The sequence below is a fragment of the Microcaecilia unicolor genome, chromosome 8 (genome assembly GCF_901765095.1).
Source record: "Microcaecilia unicolor chromosome 8, aMicUni1.1, whole genome shotgun sequence".
Classification (NCBI taxonomy): domain Eukaryota; kingdom Metazoa; phylum Chordata; class Amphibia; order Gymnophiona; family Siphonopidae; genus Microcaecilia; species Microcaecilia unicolor.
In genome coordinates, this window is record NC_044038.1 from 85,487,858 (window position 1) to 85,513,576 (window position 25,719).

Sequence of the window (25,719 nt, forward strand, 5' to 3'; positions counted from 1 at the left end):
GAGACATGAGAGGAGGGGGAGAGTGGAACCAGAAGGGGGGAGGGGTCCTGCGACCACACAGAGGGAGGGGGAGGTATCTCTGCCACACACACAGTGTGTCTCTCACTCTCATACACTGACCACCACACACTCTATGTCTCACACTGTGTCACAATCACACACTTGCATACACTCTCATTCTCACACACACACTCTCTCACAGACACGCTCGCACTGCACTCTCTCTCTCTCACACACACACATACACACTCTCATTCACACACAATCACTCTCAAACACACTCTCTCAAACATACACACACCGAGGAAACCCTTGCTAGCGCCCGTTTCATTTGTGTCAGAAACGGGCCTTTTTTACTAGTATTCTTATAACACAGAGACTCAGTGTGCATTTATACTGCAAGCATAAAGGTAACCATTGGGCTCTCAGATTTAAAAGGGTCTCATTGTGGAGTTAGCAATGTTATCAATGAACAAGGTTTCTCTCCATCAGCTCCAGCAGAGGAAAACCCTTGCTGGATGGTTCTGTGTGTAAAGACCCTTAAGGTTTTGCCTTGCCTAGATAGCAGAGATCTCTAGTGGCTCTACTAAAGTATTGTATTATGACCTTTTTGTGCCCCTTACATTTTCCAGAAGAGGGGAGGCTGCTCTACACCCATGAGGTAATGGTGGGAAGAGACCTCTCTTGGAAAGAAATTGACTGGTATAAAACACCGGACCTGATGGTTATAGGTCTTATGCTGACTAAGCCATTACACCAAAAGAAGCAGAGGCCTACATTTCCTTGAACATGTGCTCTGGTTAACAACATTAGCAAAGCCCTGCATTCAGAAGAAGCAGTGAAAGGAAGAAGTCTTGTAGTAATGAAAAGGAGGGGAGCTCTGATCCTAAAAGAGAGCAGAAGAGAAATCAATGGACATCCCTGGGATCTGAGCCAAGAAGGGCCATGTTCCACAAGGGTGAAGCACTTGTGATCACATCAGAGTCCTGTTCCAGAAAGTGCTTGTGGGGGAGTGGGAAGGGTTCTCTGAATCACAGAGGTCCTAGCTGTAGAAGGAGGATGTTAGCCTTATTCTAAAATTTTGTATGCTGCCATTTATTCTGCCATTTACTTGAGCTTTAGAGACTTTCAGTAAAACTTCTTGGTTCAGAACAAACCCTGGGCTGCACTGAATTATTGAAAGTGAAGGGATGGAGTGAGTGGATTTGGATGCTAATGGCCTCCCAGTTATACTGGTCCCAACCTGTCCCCATAAAATCCAAGAGAGGTAGACTTGAATATCTACTACTATTACTACTACTACTTGACATTTCTAAAGCGCTACTAGGGTATCATAGTGATGTACCCCTGGTCTGCCATAGAGCAGAATATAGCAACTATAAGAGGTCCCAGTCTAGTAAGGGTTTCTTTCAAGAATATATTTTTCATGAAGAATTTTGGGTTTACAATGTTTAAATAAATTGTGTGTACACTTTAAGCATTTTAAAATAGTTTCTGAGGATGTATAAACGGTTTTTCTAAAGAGCATTTTAAGAGGTTAACTATGGATTATGAAGTTGAAGCAATTTGTGATAAAGGTTTTTTGTTGTTGCTGGAGGTGGCTTTTTTGTGGGTTTTCTTTTTTTACTCAATCATTTACTTTTTAGTTTTGAATTTCTGCCCTATTAGATGGAAATCTTGGCCAGATACTGTGGCAAGCCCGGTGAGTATGCTGGGGGAGCTGGGCAGTAATAAGTTAGAAGGTTTCAATTTGAATAAGTAAATAAGATTATTAATAACTCAGACCTTTTCATAAATGTTTGAGCTATTGGATTTACATAAGAACATGCCATTCTGGATCCAACTAGCCCAGTATCCTGCTTCCAACAGTGGCCAATCCAGGTCACAAGTACCTGGCAGAAACACAATTAGTAGCAACATTCCATGCTACCAGTCCCAGGGGAAGCAGTGGTTTCCCCCATGTTCATCTCAAAAACAGACTATGGACTTTTCCTCCAGGAACTTGTCCAAACCTTTTTTAAACCTAGATACAGTAACTGCTGTTACCACTTTCTTCAGCAGCAAATTCCAGCGCTTAACTATTCTTTGAGTGAAAAAAATATTTCCTCCTATTTGTTTTAAAAGTATTTCCATGTAATTTCATTGAGTAGCCCCTGGTTTTTGAACTTTTAAAGAGTGAAAAATCAATTCCCTTTTACCTGTTCTACACCCTCAGGAACTTATAGACCTCAATCATATTGATGACGAGGAAAACCCCACTTTTTGATTTTTTTCCTGTTTTGGGTTAAAAAGGACATGGTAAATATAATTGACATTGCCCATGTCATTTCAAATGAATGCACATCCCTTGTGTCCTTGAAGTTAGTGGATATCAGAATGATTGCTCACACTGGGATGTTTTGTAGGGTTTCTGTAGATGAGGTGAATTCAGAACCGCCGGGGTTGTAGTTTAGATTCTATCTTTAGAGTGCAGTGAGAAATTTTCTTTATTAATCATTCATTGTAGTCTGGTAGGATTCCTGGTTGGTCACTGGTATGACTGATATTGAAGAAATGCACTATTAATCCCGGAGAACCTTCTACTTATCACCCTGTGTGAAATGCATCTGCTCTTTCTAAAACCTCGGAGAAGTGTGTACTGTGGCAATTGGAGGAATATTTATAGACCGTTCATTTTTCGACAAGTGGAAATATGCCTTTCAAAAATGTACTGAGACTCTTACTTCTATGTTAGATACTCTGTGTGGCCATTTTGATGGTGGAGGTCATACGGCTGCTGGTTATGCTTACAACAACAGTGGAGTAGCATGATCAACAAGACTCTTCAAAAAAGCCAAGGAGACGGGATGAAGAGATATACTCTTTATTCTGCAATAAAGTTGGACTCGACACAGCACCACGTTTCAGCAACAGGGCCTGCCTCAGCAGTCTAACACAATAAAAGCTCATAAATACAGTCATATAGTTTTTATTGTGATTTTTAGACTCCTGAGGCAGGCACTGTTGCAGAAACACGGTGCCGTGCATAGGCGGTCGGTGGCCCAACTGTTTGGGGAGGCTAAAGGGGGCGGGGTTAGGGGTGGGGCTAGGGGTGGAGCTTAAATCCATAATTGTCTGATAACACACAGAAAAAATAAATAAATAAAAATAAAAGTCACAATTAATACCTTTTATTATATTTAGATATTAGATATGTATCATATGTCAAAGAATAAAGTGGTTGCTCAAAGCATATACTAACCACAATTGCTCAACTGCAAAACACTATGCACAACTTTGTGCAAAAACACACTCAGAACCTTACTGTACCATAAATATTACACTGGGCAGAACCTAATACACCAATATACCACCCATATGGAAAATGCAGACCGTCAACAATATGAAACAAGGGATCATATCATCACAATTCTCATGTAGAGCCAAGGTATCATCTTATTTTCTTTTCCATGTTTTATTTTGTTTGATTTCTATTGATAACCATGTAGAGCCACAAAACACCCTAATTCATGTTTAATGTGGGATAAAATGCCATAAATAAGTAAATAAATATAAACTTTTAATGTTGAGCACCTGATTCTCAAGTGGACATATTCCAAACACTATAATGAAAATAAAATGATCTTTTCTACCTTTGTTGTCTGGTGACTTTGTTTTTCTGATCATGCTGGCCCAGTATCCGATTCTGCTGCTAACTGTCCTCTTAACTCCGTTTCCAGGGCTTCCTTTCCATTTATTTCTTTACTTTCTGCCTTTCTTCTTCATTTCTTGTCCTACATCCGTAAGTAAAAGCTGGGTCCTCCGCAGACTTGACTGTCCAGTGGATCCAGCTTCTGCCTATTTTCTTCATCCATGTGCAGTTTTTCTCTCTTCCTTTTCCCTCACCTCATCTCCTTCCTCACTCTTCCCTTCCCTCCATCCATGTCCAGCATTTCTTCTCTCTCCCTTCCCTCTCCTCCATCCATATCCAGCAACTCTCCTCTCCCTTGCCCCCCTCCAGCCATCCACACCCACCCAGCGATTCTCTCCTCTGCCCTGCCCCCCTCCAGCCATCCACACCTACCCAGCGATTCTCTCCTCTCCCCTCCCCCCTCTAGCCATCCACACCCACCCAGCAATTCTCTTCACTCCCCTGCTCCCCTCCAGCCATCCATACCCACCCTCAACAATTCTCCTCGCTCCCCTGCCTCCGTCGCAGCAGACGCAGTGAAAGCCCGTCTTTAGCCTCGTAAGCCTTCCCTTCATTTCCATCAGTGTCCTGCCCTCGTGGAAAGAGGAAATGATGTCAGAAGAAGGGGGGACACTGACGGGAATGAAGGGAAGGCTTACAAGTGAAATATTCAGATCCTTTTCTCAATAGAGAAACCTCAAACTTGTAAATTTCCATCAATCTCTTTTCACTCATATTTTCTCATTTACCATATAATCAGGCACTCTTTTATAATTTCAGTCAACTTAGATCAAACAACAATTCTCTCTTTCAATTTTTACACACGGAGCTCAAAGCTGCATGTCTGTCTTGGCCAAATCGTCAGTTGCTCTCTTCTCTGTGTTCCAGGGCAGAATTCTAACAGGAGCTGATCATCCAATCAGAGAGCTCTATTTGAATGCAGATTAACATACAGACACTCTAATGGGAATTTTTAGTCAAAAACTCTAGATAAACCCTTCGTTTTTGGATCAAACTTCACATTTTTTATCAGAGCCATGCCTTAACATTAAGGCTGTAAACATTTCCAACAATTTTTACCCATAAATATGCAAATGAGAACCTCCCCAAAATGGACTAATTTGCATATGGCTTGAGCAAATTTGAGTACATAGCATACCAATCCCACTTCCTAGCACCTAAATTCTGCAATTAGATTTAATACAAATACTTTTAAAACTTATTTTTAGCACTTTTAAAATTTCAGGGGTCAGTGCAAGTCTCTTTGGTATGAACTACTCATGTGCAGGAAGTCATCCTCGTTAAATATCTCCCTGGCAACCCAGGACACCTCCAGCCAATCCCCTGCTCTCCCAGCAGGAAGGTAAACAAATTAAACCAATTTCTACAACTGGTTACACAAGATAGAGATGGGCTTTCACTGCAGCTGCTGCTGCGATGATGGAGGTAAATCAACAATTTAACCCCCCAGAGCAGCGGGACTCCCGGGAGAAACCTCCCCAAGCCTCTTATACCGGGTGCCTATGGTGCCGTGTCAAATCCATCTTTATTACACAATAAAGAGTATATCTCTTCACCCTGTCTCCTTGTCTTTTTGGAAGAGGCTTATTGATCATGCTATTCCCCTCTTGTCGCAGTGCTCCTTTCATAGCGGATCCAGTTTCTCAACCTTGGTGGTCGATCCCTGCTGGTTATGCTTGACATTCCAGCAGCATTTGACATAGTTGATCACTATAATTTACTGGCCAAATTGTGTTTATTAGGCTTGAGAGCACAGGTTTTAAAGTGGTTTAAGTCTTTCCTTGCCAACTGCTGTTATAAGGTGATGTAAAATGGCTCTGAATCATGTGAAAGCCATTATTTATTTTTATTACATTTGTACCCTGCGCTTTCCCACTCATGGCAGGCTCAATGCAGCTTACATGGGGCAATGGAGGGTTAAGCAACTTGCCCAGAGTCACAAGGAGCTGCCTGTGCCTGAAGTGGGAATCAAACTCAGTTCCTCAGGACCAAAGTCCACCACCCTAACCAGTAGGCCACTCCTCCACTATGGGATCACTCAGGGATCAATACTATTTAGCTGTTTTGTTACAACCTCAAAAGTTGGTTTTCAGAACATATGCTCTTGTTTGGGGGGGGGGGGGGGCTGGATTAATACAATGTTATTTACTCAGGCTTTCCAGTTTGCCGGCTACAGGCCTAAATAGCAGAGAATGCTGCAGCCAGATTGGTATCTGGTTAGACAATTCATAGCACATCTTTCCGGTCCTTTGTTCTTTGCACTGGTTACCCACTGTACAAAAGGTTAAATTTTAAAATCCTTTTGTTCATTTTTAAAGCCTATAGAGATTCCACTCATTCTTTAGGTTGTCTTCCACAGTTGTTGATATAGTATCACCTAGGCCATTTTTGTATTCTATGAATTCAATTTTATTCCAGAGAAGGGGGAATGATAAAACTACAGGACGTGAACTGAGGTTGTGGGGTGGTAGACTTAGGAGTAATGTCAGGAAATTCTTTTTCACGGAGAGGGAGGTCGATGCCTGGAATGCCTTCCCGAGGGAGGTGGTAGAGACAAAAACAGGCATGGGATGAACACAGAGGAACTCTATCTAGAAAATAGTTGGTATAAAAAATATTTAAAAGTTTAGGATAGGCTGGAAAGGGCTTCAATGCCTACTTCAGTAGCTGGAACCGAGGACAGTGCTTTACAGTCTGGGTCCTGCAAATGACAATACTTATTCGGATAGCCTAGAATAGGCTTTGATGGCAACTCCAGTAGGTGGAACATAAGGACAGTCTGGCAGACTTCTATTGACTATGTCTCAGAAACACCAAAGAAAGACATGATAAAGTGTATAATATCACATTCATTGTTGATTTAATCATGAATTGATGATGAGTGTGACTGTTGGGCAGACTGGATGGACCATTCAGGTCTTTATCTGCCATCACTTACTATGTTACTATCCAGCTTATTTTCGAAGGAGATCGCCGACCATCTTCTGACACAAATCAGGAGATGGCCGGCCATCTCCTGAAACCGGCGAAATCGGTATAATGGAAAGCCGATTTTGCCCAGCTCCAACTGCTTTCCATCACAGAGCTGGCCAAAGTTAAAGGGGGCGTTTCGGAAGGGTATGGGAGGCGGGACAGAGGCGGGATGGGGTCGTTGTTAAGACATGGCCAGCTTCAGCTGATAATGAAAAAAGAAGGCCGGCTCTGAGGAGCATTTCGCCGGCTTCACTTGGTCCATTTTTTTTAGGTGTCCCAATTGATCAGATGACCACCAGAGGGAATCGGGGATCACCTCCCCTTACTCCCCCAGTGGTCACCAACCCCCTCCCACCCAAAAAAAAACTTTTTTGCCAGCCTCTATGACAGCCTGAAATGTCATACCCAGCTCCCTGACAGCAGTATGCAGGTCCCTGCAGCAGTTTTTAGTGGGTGCAGTGCACTTCAGACAGGTGGACCCAGGCCCATCCCCCCCTAACTGCTACACTTGTGGTGGTAAATGGGAACCCTCCAACCCCCCCCCCAAAAAAACCCACTGTTCCCACATGTAGATGCCCCCCTTCACCCATAAGGGCTGTGGTAATGGTATAGAGATGTGGGGAGTGGGATTTGGGGGGCTCAGCACCCAAGGTAAGGGAGCTATGCACCTGGGAGCTATTTTTTTTTTTATTTTTAGAAGTGCCCCCTAGGATGCCCGGTTGGTGTCCTGGCATGTCAGGGGGACCAGTGCACTACAAATGCTAGCTCCTCCCATGACCAAATGCCTTGGATTTTGCCTGGTTTGAGATGGCTGGCCTCGGTTTCCATTATCAGTGAAAACCGATGCCGGCCATCTCAAACCCGGCCATTTCTTACTTTTGGCCAGCCCCAACTGTATTATGGAAATGAAAGATGGCCGGTCATCTTTTTCGATAATATAGTTCGGGACCGCCTTTTGCGGTGCCGGCCATATAGATGGCCGGCGCCGTTCAATTATGCCCCTCTATGTTACTTGCAGTTTCTTCACTGAGACACGCAAAGATGTTGGTGACAACGTGCCATGTTGTTCTCAGTAGCTGGATCTCTGCCTTTGAAGTTGCTACCTGAGCATCTGAAGTCAGAGCACAATATATCATAATTCAGAAAGGTGTTGAAGTAGTTTGAAATAACTTTTAAGGTCTGAGTCTGGATAATAAAAGTGTAGCTGTTGGTGCTGCACTTTTTATGTTTTCTCTAGCCGTTAAGCCCGTTAAAATGGACGATTTCCAGATACCCTCCTCGCTGTCCGCGCCCTCCCCCCTCCATGCCGGGCCCCCTGCACTGACCTGACAGCGCCTCTCACCTCCGTGTGAAAGCGCTGCAGGCAGCAGCAGATCGCTCTGCTGCTGCCTGCAGCGCTTCCACACGGAGGTGAGAGGCGCTGTCAGGTCAGTGCAGGGGGCCCGATACGGAGGGGGGTGGGAGCGGCGGCGGGGTTGGGGGGAGGGTGGAGGTTGGTGCACGCGATATTCGTTTTCAGGCTCCAGTGGCAGCGGCAGCGTCCGACAGTCCGACTCTGTTTCCCTCTCTGTTCCGCCCTCTGACATCATCACGTCTTGATGCAAAGGCGGGAAAGAGAGGGAAGTCTCTACTGCGCATTTGCAGGTGAGTTGGTCACTTGCCATTTATATGTTTGATTATTGTTTGTCTGTATGCCAGTTTTTATGGATGCACATTGTTTGCCACTTAGGATGGTCTTTAATCCATTTTGCAAGTTGTTATAAATACATAAAACATTTTATAGTGTGAATTTTTTGCACAATTTTTATGTGGTTTTGACAATTTTAGAACACTCCGAATATCTTTCATTTACTTCCCATTTAATGAGAAAATGCTGACAATAAAGTAGCAGAACCAAAAGGAGCTATTTATAAAGTGTAAAAACAAATGATACAGTGAGAACTAAAGGACAGGACCCCAGCTACAGGAAAGCCCCAGAAACTTCAGCAGCTGTATTTGCAAAACTGTTTGAAGCTGGTGTGTGAGAGAGGCGGCTGTTGCTATTGAAGGGACTTTCATCCACGTTCATCATTTTATAAAACTGTAGTAGGAAAGTGAGATTTTCTGGGAATGTTGATAAGTGGGTAAGGACATTGAGCAGCATTGTGACTATTTGCTTTTTTATGTAGCTTTGCCTGTGATTCCACAAGAGCTTCTTTCACCTGGTTCTGCAACTCTGTATGAAATTAATCTCCTTCATTAAAGAGCTGGTCCCAGAAGGCACCATGGATTTCTTGAGCTGTGTATTCATTCTTATGATCCTTCAAGGTAACTTTCGTCTCTGATGAGCTCTTTTTTAGTGTATCTAACTCTCATCTTCCAAAGGACACTCCCTGGAGCGGTAAGCAAACAGCTTCCTTCAGAAGTTGCAGAGTCCTGACACACTCACTGTAGCTCTGAGACAAGATTCTCCACTTGTTGGTGAGCAAACGCTCCTAGATCCAAGGGGATAAAGCAGAGTCACACAATGGATTTCTGTTCCAAAACAAAAATAGCCTTTACTGAAGACCAAAGATCAAATGAAGAAACAATAGAAGATATAACATACAGAAAAAAAAACAATTCTCCAAAATTTAGTAGGCAAAAGACAGATTAAAATATCTCTTTAGGACGCTGGAATAAAGCAATAGGGATCTGGGACCTCCACTGGGTCTTAAAGGTCTAAAAGTCTTCTGCCTCTCTGAGTTTATCACTGTACCTGCTTGTTGAAATAACCTCTTCACTGAGCTCTCTGCCCATATCAAGTTCAAAATTCTTGCTTTAGTAGATAAGACTTTGTCTATTCAATCGCACTCCTACCTTGCTGATCACCTTCTAAATCAACCCCTTTGTTCATCCCAGTTGGTTCTTCTTCACCCTTCCACCCTCTGTCCTACATCTGAATCTAGACATTCTGCCTTCGGTTACCTTGGTCCATACTTATTAAACTCCCTACCCCAGGACCTTCACCTCATCCTCCTATCAGAAGTACAAAAAAATGACTCTTTCAGCTGCCTTCAGCTAGATCTTTTCTCTTTTACTACTTCCAGTTGGCCTTCCAGAACCCTCTGTAATTCCACCCCTCTTTTTCTTTTTTTAATCTTTCCTCATCCCTGTCCCACAATTGCAATTATCTACAGCTATCCATTGACTCCCCTTGCCCTCTAACCATTTTCTTCCCTCCTCTAATTTTATTTGACTTTAAACCACCTTGTCGTAATGTCCCAAATTCTATATATGATGCTCAAGTTTGAGTGCACTTCCAAGATGCACAAGCAACAATTGGCTAATGAGCTGTAAACCATCACACAGGGGTCCTTTTACTAAGCTTTTACAGTAACCTGGTGATGCCCAATTACCATCAAGTTACTGCCATGCTAACCATTTCCTGGGGTTCCCCCCCCCCCCCCCCCCGGAAATGGAATGTGCTCGACTCTTAATACCGCCGGCACCCACGTTGTGCCAGCAGTAGTCCTGGAAGAGTGAGTGATAAGCCTGCGTAGGGCTTACCACCGCTTTGTAAAAGGGCCCCATAATTGGTTGCTACCAACCAGTTATTGAAGTTAATTGGTACTAATTAGGATTTGCGCACACATCTGACTGTGTGCTATTCTATATTGCTGAGTCCCCAAATCCCGTAGTATGCAACCCAAAATGGGGCATGTTCATGGGAGGAGCATGGGCAGGTCAGGGGTGGGTATTCCAAATAGTTGCACATAGTGTTATAGAATAATGGATCTCCACACCCAGCTTGAATGCCGGGATCTACACCAGGTTTCAGCAGGCATAAGGCTAGCACCCAGAGTTGGCCGCAGAAATCATTACTAAGTGCTATTCTATAAAGGGCACTCACCCCTTATAGAAGAGCGCTCAGCAACAATCTTTTCCAGCTACCATTTTTGAGCGCCATTTATAGAATTTCCCCACAATATTGCAATTGGGTATTATATCCAGATCATATAAAGGTCATATAAATAAATAAAGACATCTTATCTCCTAGACCTGGGATAGACGCCCTCTGGAATGCTAATTTTAGACTCCCGATACCAGGATACACTAATATTCTGTAAAGGAATGTTGGCAGGCTCCTACAAGCACAAGGAACACATTGCACATGGGACATCTTATATGCTACCTTTAAGTCTTACTTTTTGCCAAGTTGATGGGCTCAATAGACTTCTCGTCTCACCCAATGTAATAGATCTCATGATGCTCTTGTGACACATGAGCAACATGTTTTACATTTTCTAGACTCGATTGGTCTGTATTGGCTATAATGTCATAAATGACTCAGACTGTGATGTAATTCTCATGCTCTTCTTTTTTTGGAACCATGCTTCCCCCACAGCTTCCTTCCAAGCCTCATTCACTCAAACATGGTCTTCTTGGCAACCAGCATCCATCCAGGCACTGAATGGCTCATGTGTAGTGATCCCCTGTCATTTCACCTACCCTGGGCATCGAAGGACTTCCAAAGAGTTCAGTGCCGCCTGGTACCTGTATAGAGGCAGAGGCTACCCCGAGGTGTACAACAGCAAGAATCCTGTGCAAGGAGTATTCAAAGGTCGAACGTCATTAAGTGGAGATCTAGGCAACAGCATATGCTCCTTAAAGATTGACAATGTTAGACACAGTGATGGTGACACCTATTACACCTGGATAGACCCAGACTCCAATGGTTTCAGATTTTATGATACCACAACTCGTGTCACGGTGACAGGTAAAATTAAGCTTGAAATGTTAAACCAAGTTCTTGTCTGCTCTAAGGTAACCAACAATCTGGATGTCATTGGGTATAGTGTGAACCTCCTTTGTATTATAACTCTCCCCCCTCAAAAAAATAAAAATAAAAATGAAGTTGTGTTAGAATCCTGCTTGTGCCCCCTGCAACGATTCTAGAGTTATCAGAGCCTTGGCAGCTTGAACACCCTATAGCAGTACCATGACATGACCTCTAGGGGTCAGCAATGCCATTTTGAAGAAGGAAGCCGCTAGGACAGGAGCCAGTGGGGATCATTCCTGCACCCATCACTCCAGCAATCCTTGGAGTGAGTTGAAGTTCTTGGGGAGATGGTGAGGTGATACGGGAGGAGGGGAAGGAGAAAGCAGAAGCGTAGCTAGGTTGTGATGCGTGAAAAATAGACGCCAGCGCAAGTTAGGCACTGTTGTTGTCAGAAGTCTTTTGGGGAAGCAGTTGCTCCCCTTGCGCCCCCCCCCCCCCAACTACACCTCTGGGAGAAATATGGGGTTTGGAAAAAGGATGGTCTTTGTGGGGGTCACATCTGGCCCACTAGTCCACCAGAGATTTTTGGTCTCCCCGAGGGAGATTTCCTGAGCATTACCAGTTCTCACATTTAAACCTGTAATTATGTCGGCAGCAGCAAAAGGAGGAGAGCTCAGCGGCTAGAGCAAACAGCACACTCTTCGGTGAGGCAGGCTTTTAGCTCCTTTGAGTTTTGGAGCCCTGAGTCAGTGCCTCACCTGCTTTATGCCCTAAGCTGGCCCTGTACATCAGCTTATTCCTTAACAGTCTTTTTTTCTCTCCCTGTCCTAATCCTGGGTTCTTTCTCTCTCCTCCTAATTCTAAGAGACCTTCCCATTCCTGTTCCCCTTCTCCTCCTACCCCTAACCCTGGTCCTCTCGATCTCCTCTCCAGCTAGCAGTAGAGTAGTACTTCATATCTCTCTTCAGCTGCCTTTATGGCTCACTGCTCCAAATCTGTTCAAAGCACCACAGGCTTCAGGTCTGTGGTTTGTACCATGTGAATATGAATTACCACTGTCCAGCTAGCTGGAGAGAGGTAACAGCCAAAGGCAAATAGGTTGTGGGTAGAGGAAGAAGGACCACTTGGAGTACAAGGAGGAGAGAGACCAGTGGGACAGAAACGCCGGTCTCATATGATAGCATCGCCAAAACTCTCTGGTAGAATTCAAAGATCATAATAGTGCCCTCAGGGGATGAGCGTCAAACTCCAATATAAGGAGGTAAATGACTTTTTTGTGTGTATATAGGATCACTCAGTGTGTCACTATAAATGCACACTCACTAGTGCGTCTCAAACACAAGTATGGAGCTCAAGTATATTGCTTCAAATAGTGACCATTTTCACACATCCCTGTGATCCTATGTGTGAACTAAATACCGCTCGGGCTTTCGGGACTACCGCCGGCCCAATGCGGCCACTGGCGATAGTCCCTCCCTGAGCACGTGCCATTTCCAGGGGGAAAAAGAAAACCCCCGGAAATGGCTTGCACAGCGGTAATTGGGCATCGCCGCGCACTACCCAGTTACCGTCGGGTTAGCACGGGAGCCCTTATAGCCACCTCAGTGGGTGGCAGTAAGGGCTCCCTGTCGCATAGCCATGTGGTAAGAGTTCTCATACCACATGGCCATGTGTGCTGGGGGCTTTTTACCTGCTGTGGTAAAAAGAGTACTGGTGCATGGGAAAAACAGCCCTTTTTCCTGCAGCTTGGTATGATTGAGTTATTTAGTTTACACATAGGATCACAGGGATGTATGAATATGGTTACTAACTGAAGTAATAGTAGCTCTTGAGCTCCATATTTGTTTTTGAGATGCACCAATGAGTGTGTATATATAGTGCCACACTGAGTGATCCTATATATACACCAAAAAATTAATTTATCTCTTTATATTGCAGATTGGTGCCCATCCCCTGAGGGTACTGTTATGATCTTTGAATTCTACCAGAGAGTTTTGGTGATGATATTGAAGTATTCTCTCTGAACAGAAAGGGCATCTTGACTTTAGGCCTGTGAAGTTGGGTACAGCTACCATGAGGCTAGGGCCATAGGCGTAGACTGGGGGGGGCGAGGGGGGGCAATGCCCCCCCAAACGACGCGAGGCGCCGCCGCGCCATTAGTTTAAAAAAAAAAAAAAAAAACACATGCAGGCACGCGCTCCTCTCGGTCCGCTTGGCTTCCCTGCCCTCTCTGTCTGCTCCCGCCTTCCTCTGACGTCATTTCCTTTCGGGCGGGACGCAGACAGAGAGGGCAGGGAAGCCAAGCGGACCGAGAGGAGCGTGTCCGTCTACCTCTCTCTCTTCCTCCCTCCCTCCGGCGCAGGCAGCAGTCTTCCAGCGTTCCTGGCAGCGGTAGCGTTGTACACGCTGCCTTTGGCTCTGCCCCGAAGCCTTCTCTTCAAGTTCCTGTTCCCGCATAGGTGGGAACAGGAACTTGAAGAGAAGGCTTCCGGGGCAGACCGAAGGCAGCGTGTACAACGCTACCGCTGCCAGGAACGCTGAAAAAGCTGAAGACTGTTGCCTGCACCGGAGGGAGGGAGGAAGAGAGGGGGTAAACGGAGTCACCATCTTGGACCTCGGGGGGGGGGGAGCAGAGGGAAGATGGATGGGACTGGGAGGGGTGGGAAGCAGAGGGAAGGAGCAAGAAATGAATGGGACTGGGAGGGTGGGAAGCAGAGGGAAGGAGCAGGAGATGGATGGGACTGGAGGGGTGGGAAGGAGCAGGAGATGTATGGGACTGGGAGGGGTGGGAAGCAGAGGGAAGGAGCAGGAAATGAATGGGACTGGGAGGGGTGGGAAGCAGAGGGAAGGAGCAAGAGATGGATGGGACTGGGAGGGGTGGGAAGCAGAGGGAAGGAGCAAGAAATGAATGGGACTGGGAGGGGTGGGAAGCAGAGGGAAGGAGCAGGAGATGGATGGGACTGGGAGGGGTGGGAAGGAGCAGGAGATGAATGGGACTGGGAGGGGTGGGAAGCAGAGGGAAGGAGCAAGAGATGGATGGGACTGGGAGGGGTGGGAAGCAGAGGGAAGGAGCAGGAGATGAATGGGACGGAGGGGTGGGAAGCAGAGGGAAGGAGCAGGAGATGGATGGGACTGGGAGGGGTGGGAAGCAGAGGGAAGGAGCAGGAAATGAATGGGACTGGGAGGGGTGGGAAGCAGAGGAAAGGAGCAGGAGATGAATGGGACTGGGAGGGGTGGGAAGCAGAGGGAAGGAGCAGGAAATGAATGGGACTGGGAGGGGTGGGAAGCAGAGGAAAGGAGCAGGAGATGACTGGGAGGGGTGGGAGATGAATGGGACTGGGAGGGGTGGGAAGCAGAGGGAAGGAGCAAGAGATGGATGGGACTGCGAGGGGTGGTGAGCAGAGGGATGGACCAGGAGATGGATGGGATTGGGAGAGGTCAGGCACAGCAGAGGGAAGGAGCAGAAGATGGATGGGACGGAGGGATGGTGAGCAGAGGGAAGGAACAGAAGATGGATGGAACTGGGAGGGTTGGGGAGCAGAGGGAAGGAGTAAGAGATGGATGGGACTGGGAGGGTGGGGAGCAGAGGGAAGCCTACTGGAAAGAAGACACTGCATAAAACAGAAGACACTGGGATCAAAGCGAATAGAAAAACTAAATGATCAGACAACAAAGGTAAATAAAAGTATTTTATTCATAATTTATTAATTGAAATGTGTCAGCTTTTTGAAATGTGCATCTGTGATATTTTGCCTGTAAATTTCATTTCCTTCCTCCATATTAGCATATTCATTTGCATATTTATATATGCAAATGATATGCTAATATGCTCCGCCCATTCTTTGCCCCCCCAAATGAAACAGTCAAACTACGCCTATGGCTAGGGCAGTGGTTCTCAACCCGATCTCGAGACACCCCCAGTCAGGATATTCACAACAAATATGCCCAAGATAAATTTGCACGCCCTACCTTCATATTTTGCAAATCTATTGCATGTAGATTCATGGTGGATATCTTGAAAACCAGATTGGCTTGGTATGTCCTGAGGACTGGGTTGAGAACCTCAGGGCCAGGGGTTTTCCAGCCACAGGGCCCAGTGCCATACTTAATCACCCTAATTATGATCCCAGCCCACAACCTCCACTTAAGAGATGACTTACTGGGCTAATCTTGCCCTCTGTTAATGCTCATGACAATTGATTATTTCTGATGTGAGCATGAGGAAAGAATGCCACTGGAAAACTCCTAAATCAAGATGTCTCAATTTGAATACTGTTGTCTCACCTGATGCACTTTACTGTACTTTAAAAAAAAAAAAGTATTCTTACCTCAGGATTGATGACGATTATAGAAGAGATGTTTATAGCAAAGGCATTAGTTTCAGCTTTGGTCACTGGTTAGAGGGTAATGGTATATAGAATTGCATCTCCCTATATGTATGTTGAATAACTGTCTGATTTCAGATTATTATGGTCAAGTATGCAAATTAACAATTTCCTATATGAAGTAGGACAGGTGCACCCTGTTCTTAATCACATGGAACCGTTTGTTCTGTGTGGTTAGAGCCATTCATTTGAAGGCTGGTAAACATGTCATTAGTGACAAATTATTTTGAATTTAGAAACTACCTCATTGAATACCTATGAGTCTACCACACCTTTATTCCTCTCCAACCCTACCAGTCAGTGAAATTTGACCATGTTGAATATAAAATGACTTGTAACAGTATACCCTGCCCAGTGATCTGTCACACTGTCGGATCCTCTTACTCTGCAGACGCTCCAAAGAAGCCATCATTGAATTTCTCTGCAGTTATGTCTGAAGGAGAATCTGTCACCATCAACTGTTTTGCTGAGCACACCTGTCCCCCTAACCCTCCCTCTCTGACCTTGGACTGGCCTGGTATCAAGGCCAGAGTCTATGAGGAAGAGTTCTCAGGTGACAGCTGGAGAACAGTGATCTCGTTCACCTATTTCCCTTCTTCAGAGGATCATGGGAAGCATCTCCAGTGCTCAGCCACCTACCCAAATGGGCAAAGATCACAAGGACATATCACTCTCCACATAAACTGTGAGTAATGTGTCTGAAAGCTTCACCGCTCTCAGCCTAATTCCACATCATTTTCCAAATGTTCTCCATGTTCTCTATTATCTCTGTAGTCCTCTCCTTACAGCAGGGTCAGAGCATTAAAAATAAAGAAACTCTGGAAGACAGGGGTGAAGAAGATGCCTCAAGAACTTTCTGGCTGCTTCATAGGACAAATCCCAAAATGTGTTATGTATGCAATAAAATGCCAGGCTACTCCTAGGGATAGTTTATACAAGCACATTAAGGTTTGGACAAATTCCTGGAGGAAAAGTTCTTAAAAAATGATTACAGGAGACCTTAGCAGAGCCACAGTTTATCCCTGGGATTAAGTAGCATAGAATCTTGCTACTTTTTAGGATTTTACTAGCTACTTGTGATCTGGATTGGCCACTGTTAGAAACAGGATACTTGGCTAGATGGACCCTTGGTTTGACCCAGTAAGACAACTTATATTCTTGTGCAGGTAAAATCCCTAACATAAAATGTAGCAGAACTGTAGGAATGGACCTCTGAGTTCACAATAGTTTAAGATTTATGCTTTATTAATCTTAATATAATGCCCTTTGTGCAGAACAGCAAAGTGGTTTACAAATCAGTTACAAAATGAGGAAAAATTTGGAGTCCCTGCTCCTGTCTGTGCTGAGAAAAGATGAGATGTGATGTGAATTGTGTTCTTAGGCTTATTAAAATCTGGGGAATGTTCCCTGGCTGAATTTTGTAGAGAACTATTAAGGAGGGTGCTCAGCAAGAGGAGCTGCTTCTTTGCTGGCCAGTTGGGTCTGTGAGGAAAGGACAATTCCCCCTAGTCCAGCAAGGTCTCAGCAAAGGAAGGAAGGGAAGGAGAGATTTACAGATCAGTGACTGAATGAACATAAGAAAAACCATGAACAAGCCTCATCAAGTCTAGCATCCCCTCTCTGACGGTGGCCAACCTGATTCACAAATATCGGGTAGATGCCAAAAAATAGATCTGTTTCACATATATCATTTCCAGGGATGAGTGATGGCTCTTCTTTTCCTTCAGTCCTCATTAGACCACTTCCCCCAGATTCCACAGCTTTAATTATGCGCTGCATGAAAAACTTTCTATGATTTGTTTTTAATCTGTTGGTCATTAGTTTCATGTCATCTTTTTTTTCATACTGAAAAGTCCTAACCTGTTTAGCCTGCCCTCATAAGGGAAGTTAATGCTTGCACACACCAGTACTTCAGGTATCTGGTAAAGGTATCTCAGGGAATGAGTGGGACCAACATAGTGCATCCCTCTGGGAGGTCCACTCAAACCCTGGTTCCTCCTTAACACCCAGTGAGGACTGTTTGAGAAGTGTTTCAGGAGATTTTTTTGGTAGTTTTGTATTTAGAGAGAAGAGTAATTTTCCTTACTGTGTGTCTCACAAAGGAGAGATTTTGAGGAGCATTTTGGGAATGAAGGTCCAGGTACTCTTAACTAGGGTTACCATTCGTCCGGATTTCCCCGGACATGTCCTCTTTTTGAGGGCGCCGTGGGGAGTCCGGGCGGATTTCAGCTTTTCGTTGATTTGTCCGGGTTTCTCGGGTCAACATCACATGACCGCTCTGAGTCCGACGTCTGACCTATCACCTGAAGTCCTGACTCCTCTGATGCATGACGCAGGCAGCGTATGTGCGTGTGCGTGCCAGCCAGCGCCTGCCTGCATCAGCTGATTTGTGATGTCGATCCTGCTCTGCTGCCACCTTCCGCCTTTTTCGCCACCTATAAAACGAGTTGACGAGGCTCAGCTGCAGCGTGCAGCGTCTGGAGTGGACAGTGGTCTGTCTGTTTGTGCCCTTGCTGGCCTGCTTAGCCGGCGCCATAACCGAAGTAGTGAGGTCCGGAGGACAAGGTAAGAAGAAGATTAAGAATAAGATCGAGTCACAGGGAAGATGATTAAAATAATTTATGTGTGCGTCCGGGGACTGGGGGGAGCCTAAGATTAAAAGGCTACTTCTGTTCTGTTCTTCTGTTTGAACTTTGAAGCAGGGGAAGGAAGGGTCGAAGGGAGGGTACTATTTGATAATATAGAGGCACTCAGGCACAGGGACAGGGTCAGGAGGTGTGCGTGTGCAAAATTCCTTTTCAATCAAAAACCATGTGCGAGTTGTGAGTGGAACAGAAAGATTTATTTACTGGGAGGATTTATTAATGCCTTAATGAAGAGATTATTCACCCAATTTGAAGTAAACAACCGACCTTTGCTTTGTTTAAGATAAAGGCTGGCTGAGTGATAATGTAGTAGGTCATTTGGGAAATTAACACCTCCACAAGTTTAAGGTAATTTAAGAATTCTTTAAGCAATACTAGGTGGTTTAAAGATTACACCCCCCGGCCCCCGCATTAAGGAGTTTGCAAAAAAAAAAAAAAAAAGTGGAGGGTGCTGCTGCTGCAGCCTGCATCAACAGAACGGGGAGGGGGAGGGGAGGAACTGAAAACACATGGTGAATTTCTGCAAAACCAAAAACCAGCTAACACTTTAAAAATATGCTAAACCAAAATGAAAACCACTCCAAAACTGAATTTGGGCCACTTTCAGTGCCAAACCTGAACCTGAAACCAAATTTTGGTTGTCTCTATCAGTGATTTTTGTATTGCATATGCTGATTTTTAAAAAAGGTTCCAGGGTGATCTGGGAAATTATGCCACTGTCTTCAAGACAGGCTAATCCAAGTTCTTTCCTACATATGTTTAAATTCATTGCCTGCCGGAGCTGGCAGTTCAAGCGGCAGCTTCGCGAGACTTCCATTGAAGTCTTGCATAGGGGGCGGGGCAAGGGGTGGGGCATGGGCGGGACAGGGGCGGGGAAGAGGTATGCCAGGGGGCGGGGCATGTGTCCTCTTTTTTCTTAGGGCAAATATGGTAACCCTACTCTTAACACAGGAAGTTTTGCACCTGAAGTGCTGAGGGAGGTGATATGAGTTTTGGGAAGTGTGGCTTAGAGTGTGGCAGTTGAGAGATAGGGGAGGCTGGAGAACCCAGTCTGAGACCTGCAAAGGGCAGTGGGGAAGGGAGGGGGGGGATTCAGGGACCCATTACACAGAGAAAACAAAGAACTGTACTCTGCCTTATCTCTTCTGCTATTGATTCCTTTGCTTTTGAAACTTGTCTTGGGGGGATTCTCCTAATAAAAGTGTTTTTATAATTTATATTCAAATCATTTTTAATTATTTTAAACAGAATAAACTTCAAAAGATGAAAACTTAAAAAATATATAACATAGTACAACTCGTCAAGATGCAAGGATTAGAGGCAATAACTGCATATAGCATGTGGACAAACACAATCGAAGCAGATCCCACACACCCGAGTTGCAGCAATACTAGGTTTAAACTGTTAATGTAATCAAAAAACAAACACACCACTTACAGGATTAAATGGAAAGTTACACCATCCCCCCAGCCCCTCCCCCCCCCATTTCTGCATATAACCAGAACCCCTACCAAAAAGGTAAGCACACCCAACTATAAAATTATGCTAAACAGATGGATATACATAGAAAGATCAGAAGACTGGTGTTTTTATAATTTAAAAAGATCCCCCTGGATTGCACTTAGAACTTTTTCCCCAGAGTGCGTGGAGTGAACTGTGTTGAGAGTCAGCCAGTGAGGACCTTGGGGCACCTGTCTCCCCCTGTTCTCCACAGACCTTTTATTTTGAGTTTTTTCCCCTCTTTTTGTTTACCCTCTGGGATAAACCTTCACCCCACCCAGAGAGACAGAGAGAGTAAAAAAGTATTTGCATAGCAGTAGCAAAACAAATACTAACATTTAAAATACCTGTAAGATTCAAGTTTTAAAAAAAGATGCTAAATAAAGCAGGAAAGATACTGGCACAGTGCTCGGTGTTTTTAAAAGTGCTGACCACCATACATTTAATCAGATCATGATTTTCACTATCAGGTCTAATCCAGGTACTGGCAGTGAATATGCAGGACTTTTGATGCCACTGGAAGTTATCCAGATGCCTGAAATTCAGTGCTGGCTTCTGGATCATTATCCAGGTAAGTTAGGACTGCTATTTGTGTTATCCAAGCAAGATAAGACTGGGTTAATTTTTGGGTTAGATCCGACTCCACCCTCAGGACCACCCTGGCCTTAACTGGACAGTGCCGCTAAATATCTACTCCCAGTCCAGACAGAGCACTTTATCTGGGTAGAGTCTCTCCTACCTGATTAAATCACTCTGAATATCAGCCCCATGCTTTTTTTAATTAATTTTTTAAAATTCTATACATAAAGCAAATGCGAGAAACCATATATCAAATAATTAAGTCAACGTTAAAAAAAAAAACAACCCTCATATTTCATAGCTTCCTTCATGAGGGAAGAGAAAATAAGCTTGTGACGGTGAAATCAGAGTAATATGAACATTAATAATAAATGTAAATAATCCAACTCCCAAAGACAAAGAAGGAAAAAGCAGCAAGATACTTTAGGTTAAGAAATAACAGCCCTTCCTGCTGAGCCTCTCATATCTTTCCTCCTTACTGTCACAGCACCAGGCAGGTCCCATTTCCTGGACTCCTCAACAGATCACTGGCATTTCTAGAGAAAACATTTTGGGGTGCCCACCACCATGTACTACCATATCACAGTAGAAATAAAAGGTCCAAAAATTTCCACAAAAGTTCAACACAAGAGAGAAGCAAGTGGAAACACAGTTTCAACACAAGAGAGAAGCAAGTGGAAACACCTTTAAATTAGCTCTGTAATACACTACAAGAATAAATCCCCAGGGCAAGGCCAGTTCAACCATTAGGCAAGACTAGGCTGTCGCCTAGGGCAGCAGCTTCTAGAGGGAGGGAGTAGCAAAGAGCAGCTACAGTAAAAGCAAAACAACAGATCCTGACAGCCACACAAACTCAAAGAGTCATCCAGTGTGTACTTTTCCCCAGTGGGGTACCTAGGGTATTTGACACCCAAGGCTGATCATTTTTTAACATCCTCCTCCACAATCCAGTACTAGGCATACAGAGAATTAATATAAAAACACAACAAATGTCACTTAGTGGATGGTGGAGGTGGATCGGTCACGGGTAGGAGCTGGAGGTATGGTACAGGTACCACGGTCAACAGTTGGGTTGGGGGGGATAGGGGAGGTGGAGCAGCAGAGGGTGGGAGCAGGGGACATGGGCGAGACACTGCGGTGGACAGTTACGGGTGCAGGGGGGGGGAGAGATGGCGAATCTTCACTGTCTTCTTCTTCTCCAGTGAGGTCCACTGTGCCACCTGTCAGAAAAGACAAAAGAACGACTGTCAGAACGGTTCACCACGAACAGCTTCTAAATGCACACACACCGTGATACGCAATAACAATAACATGAATTATTAGTACCGATTGTATTACAACACCAGACGCACACAGCGTGGAACACCACATACAAACAGATAGCCCTTGTACACACAGTGAGGGGAGTAATGGGTGACAATGGAGGAAGGGACAAGGGGGACAAGGGGATGGCACTTGGGGCAAGGAGTAGAATTGTAAAACTCACCATACACAGGTATTTGCTCCACCTGGAACCTCTCCAGTACGGGGGTGACTTGCCCAGGCGAGGTGGAGGCAGCAGCATGGTGTTGGGAAATGGCGAGGGAAGTCTGAGGGAGAGCGAAGGAGGGGGTAGCGGGAGGGAAGATTGGAATTTGCAGGGGGGGGAGGGAGGAAGGGGAACCAGGAGGAGTGGTGAGACTGTGTGGCTGGGAGGGTGAGGCAGGAGGGCTAAAGTGTGCTGGGGGTGGAGAAGAGGAACGGTGCGAAGGGCCATATGTTGGAGCAGGGAGACGCAGTATGGTCTTCCGTGATCTCTTGGGGGGGGGGGAGACGAGAGGAGGGGCCGGGACGGACAAGGGCATAAGGTAAGAGGTGGGGACCAGGGGTAGGAGCAGAAGGGCGGGGAGGTACAACACCAGCCAGGGACCCCTCGCCAGCACCATCATCATCATCGTCGTCGTCATGACACGATTTCTCGACATCATGATCGTCATCGTCACCCTCCTCCTCCTCCTCCTCCTCCTCTTTCTCTGACACTTCTGTAGAGACAAATATGGATGATAAAAGTTTTGTGATAACACCCCGAATCATCAAATGTCATGGAGCAGACTCACGTGAAACGTTAAAATACCTGGGCTGTTATCGAGGTTGGCCCTGACCTCACGGAGCCATCCTGGGTGGTCCTTCCGTAGTGCCCTCGCCCGTTTTTTAAGTTCCTCCACCTGTCAGATGTAGACAAACACAATGGAAAAGCAATGATGCACGTTTCACATACATGTGTAGTCAATTATTATTTATTATTATTATTTATTATTTATTTTATGCATTTGTACCCCACTTACAGATCTTGGGAACGAACTGCGCTTATTAAATAAGCGCTGCAGTGTCCTCCAGCCCTGGTCCATCCTCATGATGTCCCTCCTTTTGCCTGCACGAGGGAAAAGGCGTTTTTCATTGACTGTAAACAGTTGTGCTAGCCACAGGACATCGAGGTCCGAGAAATTAGGTTTTCTCCCTCTTGCAGCCATAATGACACCTATATAGCACGGCAATACGCACGCACTATATTGACGTGGTTATTACACGTTTTCATAAAGCTTTATTTTTAAAAAAAATTGCTCCCATACTTTTGGTACATATGTTATGCAAAGGGCTTTCGACCAATCACAGCGCTTTTAGCTGTGCTAATGCGCTGGGATTGGCTCACAGTTTGTTTGCTTATTCACTCTACGATTTTTCCTGGCGCAGAGCGGTCCTAACGAGAGGTCCGGTCCTCTCGTTACATTTCCTGCCTTTTTCCTGCGTACAGGCAATCGGAAAAGGTTGGTGCATCTCGTTTCAATGGGGTTTTCACACTAATTGCTCATCTCCATTCCGTTTTCGTTAGCTGCAACGGATCAAATTTTCCTCGTTGGAGGGTCATTAAAGGCTCATTAAGCTTTAGTGCATCTGCCTCTTAGAACCTACAGAGCAATTTTACCGTACCATAAGCAGTAGCTTCTAGGAATCACACAACAAGGGTGTACCTAGGAAAAGGCAACATCTTAAACACTGCAGTGAGCACTAGAACATAAATACACCTATTGTAAAACTAAACCAGCCAGAATAGTACAGATTGTCAATCCTGCACAGTCAATGCTAACAGAAAACCCTGTCTTTTTCACAGATACACCCTAATCCAGTATAGAATTAGTAAACAGAGAAATATGTAGACAAAAATTAAACTGAACCCCCAAGAAGCCAGACTCTGCATACAATGCAACACCACGAAAACAGAAACAGTGTTAATGATGTATTTCCTCTAGTACTGTGTAAAATATAAAGATAGAAGATGTAAATTTGAAAACACTAACAAATACCAGTTATCACTTTACAAATTAACAAATAGAAATAAAACAAATTTAAAAAATAAGATAAAACCATTTCATTGGACTAATACATTTAACTTTCAGAGTTCAAAACCTTTTTCTTCAGGTCAGTACAGTATACTGCTGTTACGGTATCCTGTCCTGACCTGAGGAAGGGGGTTTTGGTCTCCGAATGTTAGTCAAAATGTATTAAAATTAGTCCAATAAAAAGACTACCTTATTTCCATTTTCTGTTTATAAACATTTATTAACACAGCTACAATACTACTTTATCCTTAAAAAACAAAACAACAAAAAAAACCCCAAAAAACATTCTTTTATCAACCTTTGTAGTCTCTGGTTTCTGCCTTCCTCATCTTCTCTTCATGCTCTCCCTTTTATCCAGTGTCTGCCCTCCCTCTTTCCTTCGATCCAGCATCTGCCCTCTCTCTTTCCTTTCATCCGTCTGTTCTCTCTCTCTCTCTCTCTCTCTCTCTCTCTCTCTCTCTCTCTCTCTCTCTCTCTCCCCCCTTCCATCCACTCTCTGCCCTCTCCCTGCAATCCAGTGTCTGCCCTCTCTGCCATCCAGTGTCTGCCCTCTCTCTCTCTCTCTCTGCCCCTTCCACCCACTGTTTACCCTTACTTTCCCTTCTATCCAGCGTCTGCCTTCTTTCTTTCTTTCTTTCTTTCTTTCTTTCTTTCTTTCTTTCTTTCTTTCTTTCTCTGCCCCTTCCATCCAGTGTTGCCCCTTCCATCCAGTGTCTGCCCTCTCTCTCTCTCTCTCTCTCTGCCCCTTCCATCCAGCGTCTATCCTCTCTCTCTCTCTCTCTCTCTCTCTCTCTCTCCCCCCTTCCATCCACTCTCTGCCCTCTCCCTGCAATCCAGTGTCTGCCCTCTCTGCCATCCAGTGTCTGCCCTCTCTCTCTCTCTCTCTGCCCCTTCCACCCACTGTTTACCCTTACTTTCCCTTCTATCCAGCGTCTGCCTTCTTTCTTTCTTTCTTTCTTTCTTTCTTTCTTTCTTTCTTTCTTTCTTTCTTTCTTTCTTTCTTTCTTTCTTTCTTTCTCTCTCTGCCCCTTCCATCCAGTGTTGCCCCTTCCATCCAGTGTCTGCCCTCTCTCTCTCTCTCTCTCTCTGCCCCTTCCATCCTGCATCTGCCTCTCTCTCTCTCTCTCTCTCTCTCTCTCTCTCTCTGTCCTTTCCATCAAGTGTCTGCCCTCTCCTCCTTCCACCCACTGTCTGCCCTCTCCCTTCCATTCATTGTCTGCCCTTTCTTTCTCTCTACCCCTTCTTCTATCCACTGTCTGCCCCCTCTCTCCCTTCCATCCATTGTCTTCCATCTCTCCCTGCCTCTTCTTTCCTCTGTTGTCTGCCCTCTCCCCTTCTATGTCTGCCCAGCCTTCATCATATCACATAACTTCACAACATACAGACTAGGAATGGGCTCTGAAAACAACATTCTAAAGATTGAGGAGGCCTTGCTCCATCCCTGTGACATCTTCAGTTAACCTAACAGCAGCAGACTATGGATGACCTTTCCTTGCTAATCACACTTTGTCTTTTTCTTGACATTTGTTTTCACAGATCCTCCAAAGGACACGATCATCTCTATTGTGGGGAGTGGAGAGCCTGGAGAAGGAGACTCCATCAATATGACATGTTCTACCCATGCTAACCCTGAAGTGACAACCTACAGCTGGTACCAGGGTCTAGAAAAGGTTTTGATAACTGGTGAAACACAGAAAAATATAACAATAAGGAACCTGAGGAGGGACAATAGTCCTTATTACTGCAGTGCACAAAATTATCTGGGAACAAGAGACTCTCCCCCTCTGGTAGTGCGTGTGCAGTGTGAGTAGCAGCACTGTGTGACTAC

The 25,719-nt window shown here is 45.0% G+C and overlaps 1 protein-coding gene across 1 annotated transcript in view; it reads left to right on the plus strand.

Moving 5' to 3' along the window:
* Window positions 1–25,719, plus strand: part of LOC115476027 (Schwann cell myelin protein-like) — a 65,970-nt gene that overhangs the window by 16,779 nt on the left and 23,472 nt on the right. The window contains exons 2-5 of the mRNA XM_030212137.1: window positions 8,833–8,971; window positions 11,031–11,402; window positions 16,182–16,475; window positions 25,428–25,694. Of these exons, the coding sequence (XP_030067997.1) occupies window positions 8,884–8,971; window positions 11,031–11,402; window positions 16,182–16,475; window positions 25,428–25,694 (1,021 nt within the window). The 5' untranslated portion in view covers window positions 8,833–8,883. The remainder of the gene's footprint in view (window positions 1–8,832; window positions 8,972–11,030; window positions 11,403–16,181; window positions 16,476–25,427; window positions 25,695–25,719) is intronic.